Consider the following 19,275-nt stretch of genomic DNA (forward strand, 5'->3'; position numbering starts at 1 on the left):
GTCCTTGAACACTATGTTAAATTTAGACTTTGAGAACAGAGGGGCTTTGAAAGCTAGACTGGAGAGCACAGGCCGATCCAACACGCCAGTGGGATTTCCACAGGTTCACAACTAGTAGGCCTTGTAGGTACTTTTAATGACAGCAAGGAAGTCTACTACGTACAATTACCCAAGCACTTAACCATCAGAACGAAAAACAGGATGGACTTATTAACGGACAAATGACAGTAAAAAATTTACAGAGTATGACTACTTTTCTCTCTCCATAATTTCTCAGGTATTATGAGCATATTTCTTCAAGATTTAAAATTTTTTTTTTTTTGAGAACAAACCATTCTCTCTAAGGACTAAAAGCTCTAAGGGAACTAATACTGCAAGTAAAGAGGCAGGGACTTCAGCAGAAGGCAGGTGGGCTTATTGAGAGGCCCTCGTAGAAGAGGAAAAGCTGCAGGCTTTGGACTAGGCTAAGTAGGAAGCTAAAAATTGGTTGTTGAACAGTGCAGAGAGGGTCTCCAGCAGCCCTAACAAGCCCTTTCCCACCTCACACCTGGCAGACTGCCTGCATATGAACTCTGGGTCTGACACTAACAGCTTGTGACCCTTAGACATTTTATCTACGCTTTAGATCTCTAGCCATAAAATGGGAGATACTGCCTTCCTTAGAAGGTTGTTGTGAGGATTAAATGAGTTCACACACAGAGAGTAAACGTCTGCTACACTCAGATGCTATGTCCTAGCTATTACATCTACCTAGTAGTTCAATTTAGTATGACTAAACCCTAGGTCAGGGGGGAAGAAAAAAGGGCTGAATGTATGAATCATGACAAAGGGGAGGGTGGAAAGCTCAGAAGCTAAGAGGAAGGACACTAAAGAAATCAAAGGCTGGCCCCACCTAGCCTCCTGTGTCCCAGGGGCACTACTCAGATTTTTTTCCCTTGTGATAAAAACAAAGTCTAAGATGAAATTTAAATCTTTTGTTTCTGCTAGTAGGGTAGGCAGAGGTTGGACTTTGACGATACTGTGGCATAAGAATAAGCCAGTAAGTCAGAATGTAGTTTGGAATCACAAAGAACATTGAGAGCACTCCAGGCAGGCTAGGGAGGATTCTGAAAGCTACAGAATACAATACAAAAACGAGATGTTTCAGGGACAAATGCCTGAGCCCCAGCACAGACTGGGTGTTGCTCTACATACCACCACAGTTGGGAACACCTATCATTCAGACAGGTTCCTCCTGTTCTCTGGGTGGTCAATGTAAAGTGGTACTCTTAAACTTTGTATTCTTTTATCTTCAAAAAGGTCTTCCCAACCAAAATCTACTGAAAAGCCTGAAGAACAGCCCTTCAAGAATGCAAATAAAGACAACTAATGACTTCACTCCCATCTCCCTTCCTCCTCAGTAAGGTTTTCTGTCTCTTCCCTTTTTGCCAGGAGGGAGAGAGATATGACCCAAGGTTGAAAACCACATAACAACCATCTCAAATGACTTAGATTTAATCATCGGAAGCAAACTAAATGGAAAGCTTACAATAGAGAAGAATTACATGTCAGTGCCTTTTGCAAACTGAGCTGGGACAAAAAGGGACTGGGGGCTGCCCCTCAACGTGATCCCTTCCAAACAAAGACGTCCACAGTGGCCCTGGCATTCCGGCTCAGGGAAGGAGGACAATCTGCTGGCTCTGTGTGTTGAGGCTGCTTGCCCACAGCTCACTCCTGGCCAGCATCAGGAGCTCCTCCTTGCCGGCTCTGGTCATCACCCTTCTTTTTGTGGCCTGAGACGATGTCATCGATCCGCAGCAGCAGGACTGCCGTCTAGGAGAAAAACCACAACTCCAAAGAGGTTAGCAGGGAAAGTGAGAACATTTGTTTTCTTTTAGACGTATCACCTAGCTCCGCCCACAGAATTACCATTTTATCTAAAATCCATCTTTCCAGAGTTTTGAATGTTAAATGTGGCTCTCCCTAAGCAAGGTATGAAGCCTATACTACGTTACCCTTGCTTCCTGTATGAGCTAAAGATAAGGGGGGAAAAAACAAAACTTTGCTGTGGAGTCAATTCTGACTCAAAGTGACCCTATAGGACAAAGTAGAACTGCCCCACAGGGTTTCCAAGGAGCGCCTGGTGGATTCGAACTGCCTACCTTTTGGTTAACAGCCATAACTCTTTTAACTACTGTGCCACCAGGGTTTCCAAAGATACAAAGGGTGGGAAGAATACTCTTAATTTGGGTAATATTCTTGCCTTCAACACTCTGCCTTAAAGAGTGGACCAAACACACTGGTTTCCACACAGTGTAGCATAAACATTCTCCTATCTGCTGTCCTTGCAAAGGAGGAAATAAATAGTATGGTGTGTGCCTCACCTCCACTGCCGTCTTATATGTTTGGAGTTTTACAGCCAACGGCTCCCAGATGCCCAGTTCTTTCATGTCCACTAAAGTACCCGTCTCACCATTCACACCCCAAGTCTCACAGTTCTCCTGGGTGTGCTTGGCCTGCAGTTAAAACAAGAAGCAGCAGCTAAAGGGGGAAAATACCGGAGAAAAGCAAGCTGACAGGAAACATCAGGTTGAAAACTAAACGAAAAATAGTGCATCGGTAATGGAGGGATAGGAAAAATGGCAACGACAACAAGATTGGTAAGGGACAAGGGAAAATCGTAATGATAGCAAGTGAGTCACAGATTAGAGGAACACAGACTTTAAAGGAACAAGCTTATTATAAGAACTTGGAGAGACATAGGGGAACCATCCCTTAGACCAAACATAGCCAGCTTTCCCTAACCCATCAAGAGAACCGCATGGAGAGGAACTCACCCGAAGAGAGGTAAGTAGGCGGATTGTGCTGGCCCCACAGTTCTGGATAAGGGTACGAGGGATGACCTCTAAAGCCTGGGCAACAGCCCTGTATGGCCACTGCTCCACACCAGTCATGGCCTTGGATTTTTCTGTCAATGCATGGGCCACAGCCATCTCAGAGGCCCCACCCCCTGGCACCAGCTGAGGGTCCAAGAGGACGTTGCGACACACTTGCATAGCATCCTGGAGGTTGCGTTCTACTTCCTTGGGGAAGCAAACAGACGATATGAAGACAAAGCTTCATGACTCAGGGACAAATCAGAGGCACCAAAGGATTTCCTGACTGCCAGGGTTAGTAAATCAAGGAAGGAGGCTAAGAAAGGTCCCTGGAACCTCTACTGGACAGGGCAGATACTATTTACCTGGAAGAATGTGTAACTCATGACTGCACAAGGTGGGGGTGGTGTGTGTGAAGTTAGGCTTTCATCCATTATACTAGAGTATACCCTACTGTGTCCTTTCCCTTCCCAGGTGCACAGTATAGTGGAAACACCCTCCTACTTACTACTAGCTGTGTGTCTTTGGACAAGCTACTTTAATTTCACTGAGGGACTAATAAGATTTATAATTTTAACATAAAAAATAAGGAAACAAGAGATAAATAAATGGATGACAGGATTTTAGGCCCTCTGGTGAACTCTGAAGGAGTGGAATGACCTACTTATCTGGTCACACTTCCAAGGCTGACTCACCGAAAGAATCTCTTTGCTGGCCCCCCGGAGGAGAATGGTGCAGGCCTTGGGGTCTTTGCATTCGGTGATAAACGTAAAGTACTCATCTCCAATCTTCTTGATTTCCAACAAGCCTGCTCCTGTCCCAACATCATCTTCCCTTAGCTCCTCTGGTCTGCTGACTATCCTGGCCCCACAGGCTCTATTTGGGGTGGGAGGTGAAGAAGCAGATGATTTCAGATTCTTGTGCCCACCTCCCTTGTCCCTAAGGTCTGTGGCTAGGGATAAGGGCAAAAGTGATTGCTAGAAAGATTTCTACATAACTTGAGAGGTCTTGGCTGCCTGGTAAAAAGACTTTCAAACCTATATAGGTAAAGTTTCCTTAAACAAATACGGCTTTATAATAAGTGTGCACATACCTAAGACAACTGCTATAACCAAATACACTTCAATTCAAAATATACTTCGTGGTTACCAACATTTGTCCTGGACAAATGAGCTTTCACGCACATCTAACATGTATATACCACAAATAGTCATTTCCAGATATAATCTGTTCTGTACTGCCCAGTCAGGTCTCAAAACCAGTAAGAGGGCTGTGCTAAAGAAGATGCAAAGGTCAAGCAACAAGGAAAGTAAGCACCTAAGTATGTGCATGACTCAATTTTAATGAATTTAGGACTAACTTCTTTGTCATTCTCTCCCCTCGTCATGGGCATGCAGGGTGACCTATGTAAACATATGCATGCAGTTTGTTCAGAGCAAACACAAGTGTAATGTTCAACTTAGATTTGTGATAGGTCACAAAATACAGGGGTAGAGTAATCCTCCTGTTTATAAGCTACCATTAGGAGTGGATGGTTGCCTCAACATGGATGAAATTGAAAACGCTATACTGAGCAAATCAAGTCAGTTGCAAAGGAACAAATACTGTACGATGTCACTTATATAAAATAAGCAAAAGATAGAAACCAAAGATCAGTAGATACACGTGGGGTTGCCTGAGTTGGAAATGACTCGATGGCGATGGGTTTGGTGTTACACGGGGTGTGTTTTACTTAGGGGACACTGAATTTATGTTGTTAGTAGTAGGAAAATTTGAAAAGGGATAGTAATAATGGTTGCACAACATGAAGAATCTAAACACGTCACTAAATTACGTATGCAGAGATCGCTAACTGGCGAATGTCTTCTTGCACGTATTTTCACTACAATAAAAAGAAGATGGTATCTGTGTAAAGACCTTGTGCAGATGTCTGAATGCAATCTGAAGTTGCAATAACAACACACAAGGATCCAAATCAAAGAAAACTGTTTCTTCTACTATATTCCGAGCCAGTTAATACAGACTATCTCAGAAACCTCATTGAGGGAAATAAACCCTTAATGATCCTGAGTTCATTAAGAATCATCATCACAATAAAGAACTTTCACAGACAGTTATTCGGAAGCGTAATGGACACCTACAAGTTAGCGATGACAGATGTCTAAGCATGAGCTGTGCACTACTGATTAGGGACAATACAGGAACAGACTCATGCAGTGGATAATTGCTGGGCTAGAGGACTTGAGGAGGACAGGAAGGCATACAGCTAAACCCAGGTTATCTCCACCCGTAACTGATCTGATGGTATTCTTTATTAATCTTTTCAGGTAACGATTTAAGGACTACACCATACAACTACAAAATGGAAAAACATGAGAAGGATGAACCTTACTTTAACCTGGCCCACTCACCGAGCAATGCGATTATTGTCTGTCTTCCGGACTCTGCGAATGGCTGTGATATTGGCCCGCATGAGGTAGTGCTGAGCTAAATCTGCAAAACCAAGAGCAGAGGTGTCAAGCTGGAAGAAAGAACTCTGGGTTCTGGCCTGGTTTTATCCTCAACATACTCTAACAATCACACATTTATTATGTCTAGACTATGCCAACATAAAACCAAACCAAACCCACTGCCATCAGTTGATTCTGACTCATAGTGACCCTATAGGACAGAACAGAACTGCCCCGTAGACTTTCCAAAGAGTGCCTGGTGGAACTGAACTGCTGACCTTTTGGTAAAAATCAGCCACCCTCTTCAACCTCAAAGGTAGGTTGGAAAAATGAATGGAGTCCTACCCGAGATGCCCTTTTCTGTGATGACCACATCGGGCTTTAGTTGAATAATATCCTCACAGAGCTGCTGGATGTACTCTTCTTCCATCTGGAGGATTCGAGTGAAGTCTTCCTCTCGTGTGATCTCAATGTCAGTCTGTGTGGTGAAGAAAAGGAGCTCTGATTTAAAAATTCCTGGATTGGTGAAGCTCCTCAAGGGTCATTCCAACTACTACATTCCCTCCACCCAGTCCTCACACCTCTATAAGCCACTTTAGGTCTACTATCATCTAGTCTGGAGCCCTGGTGCTGCAGTGACTAAGAGCTCAGCTGCTAACCAGAAGGTGGACAGTTCAAACTCACCAGCTGCTCCTTGGAACCCTGCGCTACAGTTCTACTCTGTCCTATGGGGTAGCCATGAGTCGGAATTGACTGATGGCAGTGGGTTTTACGAGTTGCTTAAAAAGGCTGTTTTTAATGGCTCAATCACAGTCTATTGTATGGATGTGCTAGTATTCACTTAACCATTCCTTTAATACTGGAAATTGAGTTTTTCCATGTTTTTGCTAAAATAATGACGTAACAACAAGTATCTTAATTATCCGTCTTTGCCTGTCTGATTATTTCCTTAAACACGTTGGGTTTTTTTGATCATCTAGTTTAACGTCTCCAATTCACCATAAAGCAACCACACTCAGTCAGTCAACAAGCCGATTAGTGGAGATTTGGCCTAGAAAGGTCTCTGGCCACCCGATTCAGTGTTAGTTACCTCTGTCCTGACAACATCTATGGTAATTCTAGGTCTTAATTCTTCCTGCCAATTAAGTTCTTTGATTCTTGTTCCCAATCCTTGTTTGTTGTTGTTAGGTTACTCAAATTCTGACTCATAGTGACTATATGGGACAAAGTAAAACTGCCATACAGGGATTCCTAGGCAATCATCTTTATTGGAGCAGAATGCCCCGTCTTTTCTCTCCTGGAGCCGATGGTGGGTCCCAACTGCTAACTTTTCAGTTAGTAGCCAAGCACTTAACCACTGTGCCACCAGGGCTCCATAATATTTGTTTAGTAAAGTCAATTACTTTGTTTTATCTGAGGATGATGAAGCCTGTCCTCTGGAAATTCTCCTTCAGCACTTTACAAAGCTAAATTAACTTCTACCCTATATTCTCCTGATGCAGTAAGGAAAGTGGCATGGTGGTGTGGAATTGAGGCCAGACAGAGCTGGGTTCAAATCCTGATTTGTCTTCCTCAGGGAAGTAACCTAACTTCTTTGAGCTACAGACCTCTTATCTATAAAATGGAGTCAATACCAACTATTTCAAAGGATTGTTTTAAGAAGCAGATATTATGTATGTAAAGAACAGTAACTCGCAGAGAGTAGGCATGCACTTAACATACATTTATTTACCCTGCCATGTTAGAAGTCAGATTCTTATGTCAACTTTAAGGAAAAGAGTCAGGAATCTTACCTGGCTTTCTCCTTTCTTGTATTCCAGAGAAGAATCCAGCAGCACAATCCGAGGGTTCTTGATATAGCGCCGCATTCGTGGATGGGTCACATCCTTGTTGATCATGACTCCGCGTAACACACATGAATCTTCAATGATGCCCCCAGGAATCTGAGCAAAAGGAGATCCACTTTAATCCACAACTAAGATCAAACAATTTCTCAATCTCTTTCCCACATGTTTATTTTTCAAGTACCTTTCTTTCATGAAGCTCAAACAAATATGATTGCAATCCCTTTTTTTTTTAAACTGTAGGAAGCACACCAATCTTGGACCATGATACTCAGTTTGGAGGCCAGCTGAGACCCAGAGAAATTCAGTGACTTGACAAAGCTTCAGAAGGGCTCAGATCTCTTCAACTTTCTTAAAGATATGCCCACTGAATTTTATGGCTGGGGCACCACCTACTGGCCAGAAACTATTACTGCTACTTCTTGATCTGGGGTTTACTAACGCCCTTTCCTCTAAAATTTAGTGAGCCCAGTCAGGCACATAAGATCAGATTAGCACCACACTGTATAGCTTTATTAGGCTCATATCCTGACCAAGTGACTGATAGGTATAAAAAGGCACAAACATGGAAACACCAACAAGTCAATCCCTAGTCCTCGTAAACCACGTGTAAGGACAGCAATGACGGTAACAAAATCATTTCCCAAATTCCTCCCTCGTACCCTTCGTTAGGTTTTTTGTTTTCCAGGCAGCAAATACGGTAGTTCTTCCTTGTTCTAACTAAATTTATCTTGCTCTGATTTAAACCCATTTCCTCAAGTGGAATGATTCATGCTAGAAAGTAACTTGTCCCAAAAGTACACACTGGAAGCATTTACCTTTTCCACCCTGGCGTATTTCTTAATGTCAATCTCTTTCCGACCATTCTCCTCAAACTGAACAGTTTTGACAGCATCGAGGGCAATGTTACAAGCCAAAGAGGACCACCGGCTGATTGCTTTGGTAGTAATGGAGCTGTTGATGATGTTCAGCATCATATCACGGTTATTGATGTCGACGGGGGTACTGCAGAAGACGAGACAGACACTATGGCTCAGCAGGCTTCCTGGTTAGTTCAAGAAGCCTCTCATCTGTATCTCAGTGACTATACAGTAGGCCAAGATGCACAACTAGGGGAATCTGTTCCTTTGTGGGAAACTATAAGGAACATTGAGAAGTAAACCTACCCATCCCTCTCCCTTCAAGATCACAACCAATCCATCCCTGAAATCCCTCAGTAATTGGTTCCTGTGTCTGACAACTCTCCGCACTTAAATATAGAGCTTACACTAAAATAATTTGTTCCCTACCTTCTGCTTCAACCAAACTCTTTAACTTCTAAGACTTGGATCAAGATCTATTTTGTCTATGAAACCTTATCCCATAACTGGCCAATTCTGTGAGAGTTCCTCTTGATAATCACCGTCAGTTTGTGCTGTCCATTTTGAACACCTAATTCTATCCTATCTAACACTGTAAAACATGGTGCTGCATAATGTCTTACTGTTCATTTAGCCTCCCTCCCACAAGCTCACATATTTCTCCACAGTGAGGCTACAATAAAACCCGTGAAAGCTGGAACCAGTCAGAGAAGGAAAACTCACATATTTTCCATTAAAAGGAGCTACAGAAAAGCAGTAAGATACACCCTGTCAAAGGTGGAAAACCTGTGAGACCCAGACAAAGAAGGTGGGTTGGTAGAGTTCCGGCTCTCACAGGTTTCCCCATATTTAGAACCATAAAAAGAAATCTTGAATAGCACCTAGTCCAAATTTTCACCTATTATTAAAATGCAATCACTAAATAGCTGCTGAATCATGGACTTCATGGAAGGGGCAATGGTTCCAAAGGTATTATCGAAAATAAATGTATATATAGTGCTGTAGGGAAGAAATTATTGCTTGATAAAAAAGAGAACTTCCTAGTGATTCAGCTCCACACTCAATGAAATCTTCAGATATTTCTAACATCTTGTAGAGATTACCTCATAAAAACAATTTACATCAAACACTTAATCCCCTAAGAGTGCTGAACAGAATTATTGTACACTTTCTATTTAACAGACAGCAGCACAATACTAAACTCACCAATTACTGAATACTTATGAACCCTAAGATCTAACCATACAAAAAAATAGAACACTGCAGTTTGTTTAAATAAAAATTTTTATCAAAAACACTCCTCTTTGTGACTTCCCATTATGTCACAATTTAATTAACGTTCTCTAAAGTTTTTTTTTTTTTTTTTTAGAAGCTGTGCATTTCTATATTCCCTTCATTGCCCTATTACCCGTTACCTTGAAGTCGATTCCACCCATAGCAACCGTATACATAGGACAGGGTAGAACTGCCCCACAGAGTAACCCAGGAGCACCTGGCAGATTCAAACTGCCAACGTTTTGGTTAGTAGCTGTAGCTCTTAACCACTATGCCACCAGGGTTTCCACTGCCATATTAGCGCTCAGCATATACAGACTTAACAGCTAGTTCTGTGATTATGAGATGGGATTCAAATTGCATTTTCAGTCCCAGTCCTTTTGATTTTAATGGAGAACTGCTGGCTATCATCCTGCACAGTACCTTATCAGAATTAGCTATAAACACACGTGATGGCAGAATATTATAATATCATGGCCTGAATAACTATAGTTACATAAGTTATTAACATATTTCTCCCACTAGAATCTAAAACCTTGAAAGGCAGGCATATTTTACTTACATGTTTCCCACGGCAGTGCCTAACATGGAAGCTTGCAAATCACATGCAATCAAAATGTATTTTGAAAAACTGATCCTAGCTCTTTTTATGTTTGTCTTTGTATCTCTTGCCATTTTCTAAAACTTTTATTTCCCTTATCTCCCCCTTTATTTTGCTCTCTTGTTTCTCCTCCTCACAAACTGACACCAGAGTATAAACCACTAGCGTGTGCTATGCCTGGCCTTCCTTTACCACGTAAGAACAGATCAGTCTTCCAGGCCCCCATGTCTGACAGTACCCGTTTCTGGCCCTCCCAATACCTGATTTTCTTAAGGGTGCTGATCATATCATCCAATGCCTTGCGGTAAGCACTGATCACCACTGTGGGGTGCATCTGCTGCTCTAGGAAGTGTTCGGCCACAGACAGCATTTCCCCTGCTGAAAAAGGGTACAAACACCACAGGAAAGTTTTACAGAGTGCCTGGACACTTCACTAAAGAAGATATTCAGGCAGCTAACAGATACATGAGGAAATGCTCACGATCATTAGCCATTAGAGAAATGCAAATCAAAACTACAATGAGATTCCATCTCACTCCAACAAGGCTGGCATTAATCCAAAAAACACAGAATAATAAATGTTGGAGAGGTTGTAGAGAGACTGGAACACTTATACACTGCTGGTGGGAATGTAAAATGGTACAACCACTTTGGAAAGCAATTTGGCGCTTTCTTAAAAAGCTAGAAATAGAACTACCATACGATCCGGCAATCCCACTCCTTGGAATATATATTAAAGAAATAAGACCCTTTACACCAACAGATATATGCACACCCATGTTCACTGCAGCACTATTTACAATAGCGAAAAGATGGAAGCAACCAAGGTGCCCATCAACAGATGAATGGATAAATAAACTATGGTATATTCACACAATGGAATACTATACATTGGTAAAGAACAATGATAAATCCGTGAAACATTTCATAACATGGAGGAATCTGGAAGGCATTATGCTGAGTGAAATTAGTCCGCTGCAAAAGAATACTGTATGACACTACTATTCTAAGAACTCAGAAAATAGTTTAAACAGAGAAGAAAATATTCTTTGACGGTTATGAGTGGGGACAGAGGGAGAGAGAGGGGTATTCACTAATTACACGGTAGACAAGAACAATTTCAGGTGAAGGAAAAGACAACACGCAATACCGGAGAGGTGAGCACAACTGGACTAAACCAAAAACAAAGCAGTTTTCTGAATAAACCAAATGCTTCAAAGGCCAGCATAGCAGGGGTGGGGTTTGGGGACCATGGTTTCAGGGACATCTGTATCAACTGGCATAATAAAATCTATTAAGAAAATACTCTGCATCCCACTTTGGAGAGTGGCATCTGGGGTCTTAAAACACTAGCAAGCAGCCACCTAAGATGCATCAATTGGTCTCAACCGACCTGGAGCAAAGAAGAATGAAGAACACCAAAGACGCAAGGTAATTATGAGCCCAGGAGACAGAAAGGGCCACATAAACCAGAGACTCCAACAGCCTGAGACCAGAAGGACTAGATGGTGCCCGGCTACAACCGATGACTGCTCTGACAGGGAACACAACAGAGAACCCCTGAGGGAGCAGAACAGCAGTGGGATGCAGACCTCAAATTCTCATAAAAAAGTCAGACTTAATGGTCTGACTGAGAATAGAAGAATCCCGGAGGTCATCGTCCCCAGACCTGTTGGCCCAAGACAGGAACCATTCCCAAAGCCAACTCTTCATATAGAAATTGGACTGGACTATAACATAGAAAATGATATTGGTGAGGAGTGAGTTTCTTCGATCAAGTAGACACGAGACCAGGTCGGCAGCTCCTGTGTGGAAGGAAGATGAGAAGGCAGAGGGGGAAAGAAGCTGGCTGAATGCACATGAAATTAGAGGGTGGAGAGAAGTATGCTGTCTCCTTAGGGGGAGAGCAACTAGGAGTATACAGTAAGGTGTATATAAATTTTTGTATGAGAGACTGACTTGATTCGTAAACTTTTACTTAAAGCACAATAATAAAAAAAAAAGTGCCTGGATATCGACAATTTCATTATACTTCTAAAAATACATTATCTTTTTCTAAAACAGATTCCCCCCCATTTGACATTGCTAATAGTCATCTGTCAGTCTGTGGCACTGTGGTGGCTTGTGTGTTGCTATGATACTAGGAACTATGCCACCGGTATTTCAAACACCAGCAGGATTACCATGGTGGACAGACAGGTTTCAAAAGAGCTTCCAGACTAAGACAATTAGGAAGAAAGGCCTGGTGACCTACTTTAGAAAATTAGCCAATTAAAACCTTATGTATTATCAAAAAAGTGAAACACCAACCTGAAGATTGGGAGGAAATTTTGAGAAATCATATACCTGATGAGGATCCAATTTCCAGAACAGATATAAAAAACTTCTACAGCTTAAGAACAAAAAGACAAGCAACTCAATCAAAAAATGGGTAAAGGACTCGAACGTTTTGCCAGAAAAGATCTTCAATGGCCAATGAGCACATGAAAAGATACTCCTGTAACTACCAGAGAGATGTAAATCAAAACTACAATGAGACACCACCTCACCCCTATTAAAATGGCGATGATCAAAAAGAAAAAAAACAACAAACCCCAGAAAACAATAGGTGGTGTTGAAGTTGTGGAGAAACTGGAACCCTCATCCACTGCTGGTGGGAATGTAAAATAGTACAGCCACTGTGGAAAGTAGTTTCAAAACACTGAACCTAGAACTCCCATATGACCCAGCAACCCCAATCCTAGGTATATACCCACAAGTAAAGGCAGGAATGCAACAGAAACCTGCACACCAATGGTCACTGCAGCACTTTCCATGATAGCCAAAGTGTGGCAACAACATAAATGTCCACCAACAAATCAATGGATAAATAAAATGTGGTATATACACACAATAGAATCTACTCAGCTGTAACAGAAATGAAATCCGCATGCACGTCACAAGAGAACCTTGAAAATATCATGCTGACTGAAATAAGCTGCAAAACAACGAACACTGTATGATTTCACTTACGTGAAAGAAGCAAACATATAGAAACCAAAGACTGTTAGTGGTTACCAGAGTTGGGAGTGAGGGAACAAACTGGAGCTTCTGCTTAGGGAGCACTGAGTTTACGTTAAAGGTGGGGGGAAGATTTCGAAAAGGATCCTGAGAATGCTTGTACAACTTAGAATGTCATCAATGTCACTGACTTGAACATGTAGAAACTGTTGAGACGGTGTATGTTTTATTATGTATCTTTTCATTGCATACACAAAAATTTTCTCCGATATATTGCTGGAAGATGAACCCCCATGTTGGAAGGCACTACACAAAAGCAGCAACAATGAACTTAAGCATAGCAACGATGATGAAGATGGTGCAGGACTGGGCGACATTTTGTTCAGTTATATATAAGGCTGCTCTGAGTTGCAGCTGACTTGATGGCTACTAACAACACTATTCTAAATCTTACCCTTTGAACAAGCCAATCCATTAGGAAAACATCTCTGTCTGACCTGTTTTAAATGGTCAGAGATTGATGCTAAAGTTTACTTATGTTCTTGATATTTCTAACTAAATACATGTTACCGGTTTAAAAAAAGGAAAAACTTTCCCAAGACTCAAAAATAGAAAGAAATACAGGAGAAACTGACATGCTTGTTATTACCTCAACACCTAGTAGCCAAACCACTAGTACTTAAAAAACAAAACACAACAAATAAACTTTACAACTAGAAGAGTAACTGCAAAAATGTACAAAACTTGTCCTCTGTGTAACAAATTAGCGGTAAAAATGTCCCCTTTCTTTTCAACTTTGTCACACACACATTTGTTTCTAAAAAAGGTTTAAGAAAAATGCTAAAATCCTTTTTGTCAAAAAAGGCTTTTGTACTAATTGCTTGCACTATCTGCCCACTGACACTAATTCTAAATAAACACAAATGCAGCATGTGCACAAACGTTTGAATTTGATACTTTATCCCAATTCCTCAGTAACCATCATGCATATTAAAAAATAATATTTTAAAAGATACTTGAGTAAGACGATTTAGAAAAGGGTATGCCCTGTTAAAGAACAGTCACAACAGTAACACAGAAGAAAGACACCTTTAGGGGTGGCCAAGTTTTGTTTTTTTTAAAGTGCCTTAAAAATCTGACACCCAAACTCATGGCTATCTTCTATCACCAGGAGATTCAACTACGTGACATCGGTTAGAAAATTATGCCTGACATCTAAGCCTCAAATTTTACAAATGGGGAAAAAAAAAAAGGTGAGAAGGAGTACAAACTCCTTTTTCCTGTTTCATTCTCTTAGGTAAAGGATGCCATTCAAGTGTTTCTTTAAAGTTCAGATCTAGCCACGTGTATTTTCGGATCTTCAAAAGAACTGCATCTAAAGAGGTGATTGGTAATTTAGCCAAATTTCTATCCAACTCGCCATTTTCAAAATGCAACACAAAGGCAACGTACAAATAATTTACAACACTGCTTTTCAAGATGCTACTGTAATTTTGTTGTAAGGACTCTATCATCTTAGATATGTGGCCTAACACTATAAATTGACATACATTCATTTAAAATAATTCCCTTCTCATTCTCTAACAATACACTGCTGCAATTAGATTTTTTTTTAATGAACACCTCTATTATAAAAATCTTGCCATCAACTTGAAATTTATACAACGAATAATTAACTTTTCAACAAAAACAATAAGCAAAATTTTCAGGAGAGATCCTTTATGATCCTATTTAGCAAATGAAAAAAGTAGTCATTAAAACTAAAAACGGTGTATTGTATTCTACCAGACTTGCACAGCTCATTCTATACTTCCATGTTTTATACTCAGTTGGGGAGAATACATAAAAAATTAGCAACAAGTTATTTGTTATGTTATCAGATGCCATCAAGTTGATTCGGACTGATAGGGACCCTATGTACAACAGAATGAAACACTGCCCAGTCCTGTGCCATCCTCACAATCTCTGCTATGTTTGAGCCCATTATTGCAACCACTATGTCAATTCTATTGTAATTAGTGGATTGGTAAGAGAATTTCCTTCTTAAAACATGACAGAGATGCATTTCTAGCAAAATATGTTCACATTTCAATCCAATTTTCCTTATCAACTTCCCCTTCTCCTCTTACCAAGAATAATCACTGATGTGGTACCATCTCCAACCTCTTCATCCTGGGTCCGGCTAATTTCAATCATAGACTTGGCTGCTGGATGCTGGACTTGAATCTGGAAGAAAAACGAAGACTGCCACTGAATCGACACTACTCGAAGGCCTCTTAACCCATTCTACTTGGACTAACTCTTGAGCTTCTTGTTTTCACACTTACTCCCTTTCCCTTTCTTTACTACACCTTGAAAGATTAGAGTATTTAAGTAAGCCTTGTTCCCAGTAGTTGCTAACTCAACTATTAAAACTCCTTGGGGACAGAACAATTACCTTTTAGCACCATTTACACGTATCTATACAGATCTTATATAGTTAAAAACTGTTAAATAACAAAATAAAAAGTCACACCTCTCGAAGAATGGCATTGCCATCATTGGTCATCACAATGCCTCCCATTGGGTCCAAAAGCATCTAATAAGACAAAAGTAAAAGTTATATTTGAGTGTCGCCGATAACAGGATAATTTCTAGTCTAAGAGCTTCACTAAGAGATATGCCTACCTTCATCATGGACTTAGGTCCCAAACATGTTCGGATGATATCTGCAATAGTCTAATTAAAAAAAAAAAAAAAAAGCATAAAACATGTAAGCATGAATCAGAGGCCAGTGTGAGTGTGCTGGTGTGTGTGAGAGGGGGAGCACTGGGGGAAGGGGACGTGAGCAATGCACAGAGCCAGTGTTTTCATTTAAACAATGACACTTCTAAAGTAAGGTTGGCAACAACTTTAGACATTTAGGCAACAACTTTAGCTATGTGGCTAGCTCCTCCCCCACCTCCCGAGGAATGCTTTTAGGGTAAATATACAAAGAAAGGACTTTTTACAAGAAAAAAGGGGGAATGTCTCCTGGAACTTCAGTCTCCCAGCAGTCCAGATAACTAGAAGTTCATGTATTCTTTTCCATGATACTGGCTTCCACACCACCCACCAAGTCTAGGGTCACTTCAGTCTTTCATTCAAGACTGAATACCTATCCAGGATCTACAGTGGGTACTAAAAAAAAAGTACTAGGAACACAAAAAGGAACTCAAAGATAGTCTTGCCCCTCAAGTAACTCAAGTACTGGAGACAAGCACAAAGAAAACATCATAAAACAATATACAGCAACAGAATTATGCACAGGTTAATATAAGGAAACTAGTATGCTTAACTCAGTTGGGGCTAGGACCCTCCCCCTAACCAGGGTACTTAACTTAATCAGACACTCTGAAATATAGATGCATAGGATACTTACCACTAAAAAGAAATATAGAAATACTAGAGAAAAAAAGTGGAGGCAAACTACTGAAGTCTGAACACTTAAAAGATAAGCTACCTTGGCAGCATTGATGTTTCCAGACTGAACTTTCCTTCCAGATTCACGCTTTGTGTTCTGGCCTAAAATAGAAACAAACAAAACCCAAAAGGCAAGAGCCCAGGACTGCTCCAGTGCATATAAGCTATTTAACCCCTAATCTCTGAAAATAAGCATACCAACTCCACGGGTGTATACACAGATCAAAACTTATCAAATTGTACACTTTAATATGTGCAGCTCATTGTGTACCGATTATACCTCAACAATAAAATCACATGAATATTTATGACTATTCACCACTTTACTTACTTCAACCCCGGTATACTAGGAAACAACTCATAACACTTCAAAACTCTGGAATCCTGGTCATCACTTTCCCTTTAACCAAATATTCATGTATCACTATACAGCAAGGATTCATAACTGGAGATGCATGAATGAGCTTCAGAGGGGCAGTGACCTCTCAGATTACATGAGAAAGTGGGAGATCTTGCATTTTTTTCAGGGGAGAGGATCCAGTTATCATCAGAACCTCAAAAGGCTGATGACCCTAAGAAAGTATGAATCATGGCTTTACAAAGAAAGGGAAAATTTGTCATCGTTACCGTTAGGTGCCATCAAGTCGCTGCCAACTCATAGCAACTCTATGTACAACAGAATGAAACATGCCTGGTCCTGTGCCATCCTCACAATCATTGCCATGTCTGAGCCCACTGTAGCAGCCACTGTGTCAATCCATCTTGTTGAGGGTCTTCCCCTTTTTCACTGATCCTCTACTTTACTAAGCATGATGTCCTTCTCTAAGAACTGATCCCTCCTATTAACAGGTCCAAAGTACATGAGACGAAGTCTCGTCATCCTTGCTTCTAAGGAGCATTCTAGCTGTACTTCTTCCAAGGCAGATCTGTTTGTTCTTCCAGTAGTCCATGGTATATTCAATATTCTTTGCCAGAGTAAGGGTTCAGTGGTTCATATTCTCCTGCTTGTTAGGGAACCATACTTTGACAGTCCTAGCATAATTATTGATAGTGTCCCCTTTCACTCTCAAAAGTGTCCTAGTTTGCAAGATAAATTCTATGGTCACCCCATGCTTGGAGGTAGTGAGGATGCCTCAATAACCTATTAACTATACCAATGGTGACTACCTACTTTAATAGGGAGTCTGATTGGTTACAGCCACTAATATCAGGGATTAATTCAGACTCGAAAAGGGCATCCCAAATGCACCACTCATCCCAGGGCCCTTTCAGTGGAGATAAGACAAGGCAATGGTTGTAACCAACCCAATATAATGCTATTTTTTTTCTCTCCAAATTATACATTCCCCTACCATTTGAATCTATAAATTTTTCTTTCAATCCAAAGCAAAAAACCCATTGTCGTGCAGTTGATTCCGACTCATAGCAACCCCATAGGACAGAGAAGAACTGCCCCATAGGGTTCCAAGGAGTGAATGGCGGATGTGAACTGATGACCTTTTGGTTACCAGCAAAATGCTTAACCAAAGTGCCTCCAGGGCTCCTCTTTCAATTTATTCCCATCAAATCTAAGCACCCACAACCCTCAGGGCTTACGTTCCCATCTCAGGCAATGGTTAAAAACCTGCACAGGTCTACAATCCATCAAAAAGAAGAGGTTTTTTTCCAGGGTTATTATTTTTTTTTTTTTCCTGAAAACAGTTATCTCCCAAGTACAGAGAAAATGGATAAGAACTTTCAATAGCATTCTGTATTCAGAAGATGGAAAGCGAGGGGAAATGTCTAGTCAGGCATCTTAGCTAGTCCTGCAGATGGGGTACAAAGAATGAAAACATACTAGGGGAAGACAAGGGAGGTGATGCCCGTCAGTCAGAGAGAAATTAGGAGTATTTCCAAAGTGGAAAGAGAATCAGTCCTGTAGTTTTGGGAAAAATCAGTCGGTTAGTGGGAAAGATTACAATGCAGGGGTCGCTGAGGGAATGATCACATCTGAAGACCAGTGAGGCAAACAGGAATATTTAAGAACAGGGGTTACTGAATGGAAATTCAAGTGGGACTGTTACTGGGAAAAAATAAGTAATAGAAAGTGATCAAGGATACCACTCACTATTTGCTAGATCCTCCTTGGAACAGTTTACCTACTTATCTCTTTTAACCCTCACAATTCTACGAGGAAATATTAACCTCACAATATATTGAACAGTTTGCCCGAGGGCGCACCGCTACTACAAGACGGGCTAAGAAAAAAACAAGGACTAATTTAAAAACCATTATTCATTCGGCTACAACACGCAGAAAACCGTGGAAAAGGATTAAGGAAGGGAGAGTGGGCGGAAGGGTGAGGAGCCGGACAGAGAGTAGGGAAGGAGCCTCCTGAGGCGAGTACACATGAAAGGGCTCGGCGAGGGAAAGTGTCAGTTTGCGTTTATAAAAAACAGTGGAACGAGTTAAAGTAAGGGAGGAAAACGAAAGGCGGAGATCCCTAAAGGAGGACGATGACTGGGAGGATCAGTGGCCAAGCCAGGGCGAGACCCGGCTGGGGCAACAGTGAAAAGTGTGAAGAGATGAGGGGGTAAAGGGGACCCTTCCCCGGCTTCCCCAGAACTCACTGAGCACGAGCACAGGACGATGGCCCATCATGGCGACGCGATGCAGAGCCGGGTACCCTGAGCTGGGGGAACCGGCAGAACCTTCTGGAGAGAGCGAACCACGGAGAAGCCCAGAAAACGCTGCCTCCTCAAGGCTTACACCTAAACCCGCTACCCTCCGGACCGCCGCCAATCACCGCACCGGCTTCCTTGACTGGCACTAAAACAGACCAATTGAAATTCTTATCCCCGCCCCTTACGCAAGAACGGCAGGGCAAGCTAGATAGAGAGCGCAGTGATGGACCTGGGAGGGCACAGGCGCTTGCGCTATAGGGTGACCGCTCCCGGCCGCGTGCGGCGC

The 19,275-nt window shown here is 41.5% G+C and overlaps 1 protein-coding gene across 1 annotated transcript; it reads right to left on the reverse strand.

Annotated features, from left to right (window-relative positions):
• Positions 1 to 1,478: 1,478 nt before the first annotated feature.
• On the reverse strand, positions 1,479 to 19,094 carry CCT3 (chaperonin containing TCP1 subunit 3). Its single transcript, XM_049880785.1, has 14 exons — positions 18,936 to 19,094; positions 16,367 to 16,428; positions 15,553 to 15,603; positions 15,401 to 15,463; positions 15,015 to 15,111; positions 10,146 to 10,263; positions 7,968 to 8,154; positions 7,099 to 7,248; positions 5,651 to 5,783; positions 5,267 to 5,348; positions 3,551 to 3,731; positions 2,817 to 3,062; positions 2,364 to 2,495; positions 1,479 to 1,812 (listed from the first exon to the last, which is right to left on the reverse strand). Exons 1-14 carry the CDS (start codon positions 18,964 to 18,966, stop codon positions 1,708 to 1,710), a joined length of 1,638 nt encoding a protein of 545 aa, XP_049736742.1. The 5' UTR covers positions 18,967 to 19,094; the 3' UTR covers positions 1,479 to 1,707.
• Positions 19,095 to 19,275: the final 181 nt, after the last annotated feature.

This window comes from Elephas maximus, chromosome 3, assembly GCF_024166365.1.
Source record: "Elephas maximus indicus isolate mEleMax1 chromosome 3, mEleMax1 primary haplotype, whole genome shotgun sequence".
Lineage (NCBI taxonomy): Eukaryota > Metazoa > Chordata > Mammalia > Proboscidea > Elephantidae > Elephas > Elephas maximus.

Bases quoted from the DNA above. Each gene is read 5' to 3' on its own strand.
- CCT3 (XM_049880785.1), bottom strand. From the start codon at position 18,966: ATGATGGGCCATCGTCCTGTGCTCGTGCTCA. The intron at 15,604-16,366 runs GTAGCTTATCTT...TTTTTTAATTAG, and splicing joins GAAACATCAATGCTGCCAAG to ACTATTGCAGATATCATCCG. The intron at 7,249-7,967 runs GTAAATGCTTCC...CCTTTTGCTCAG, and splicing joins AATACGCCAGGGTGGAAAAG to ATTCCTGGGGGCATCATTGA.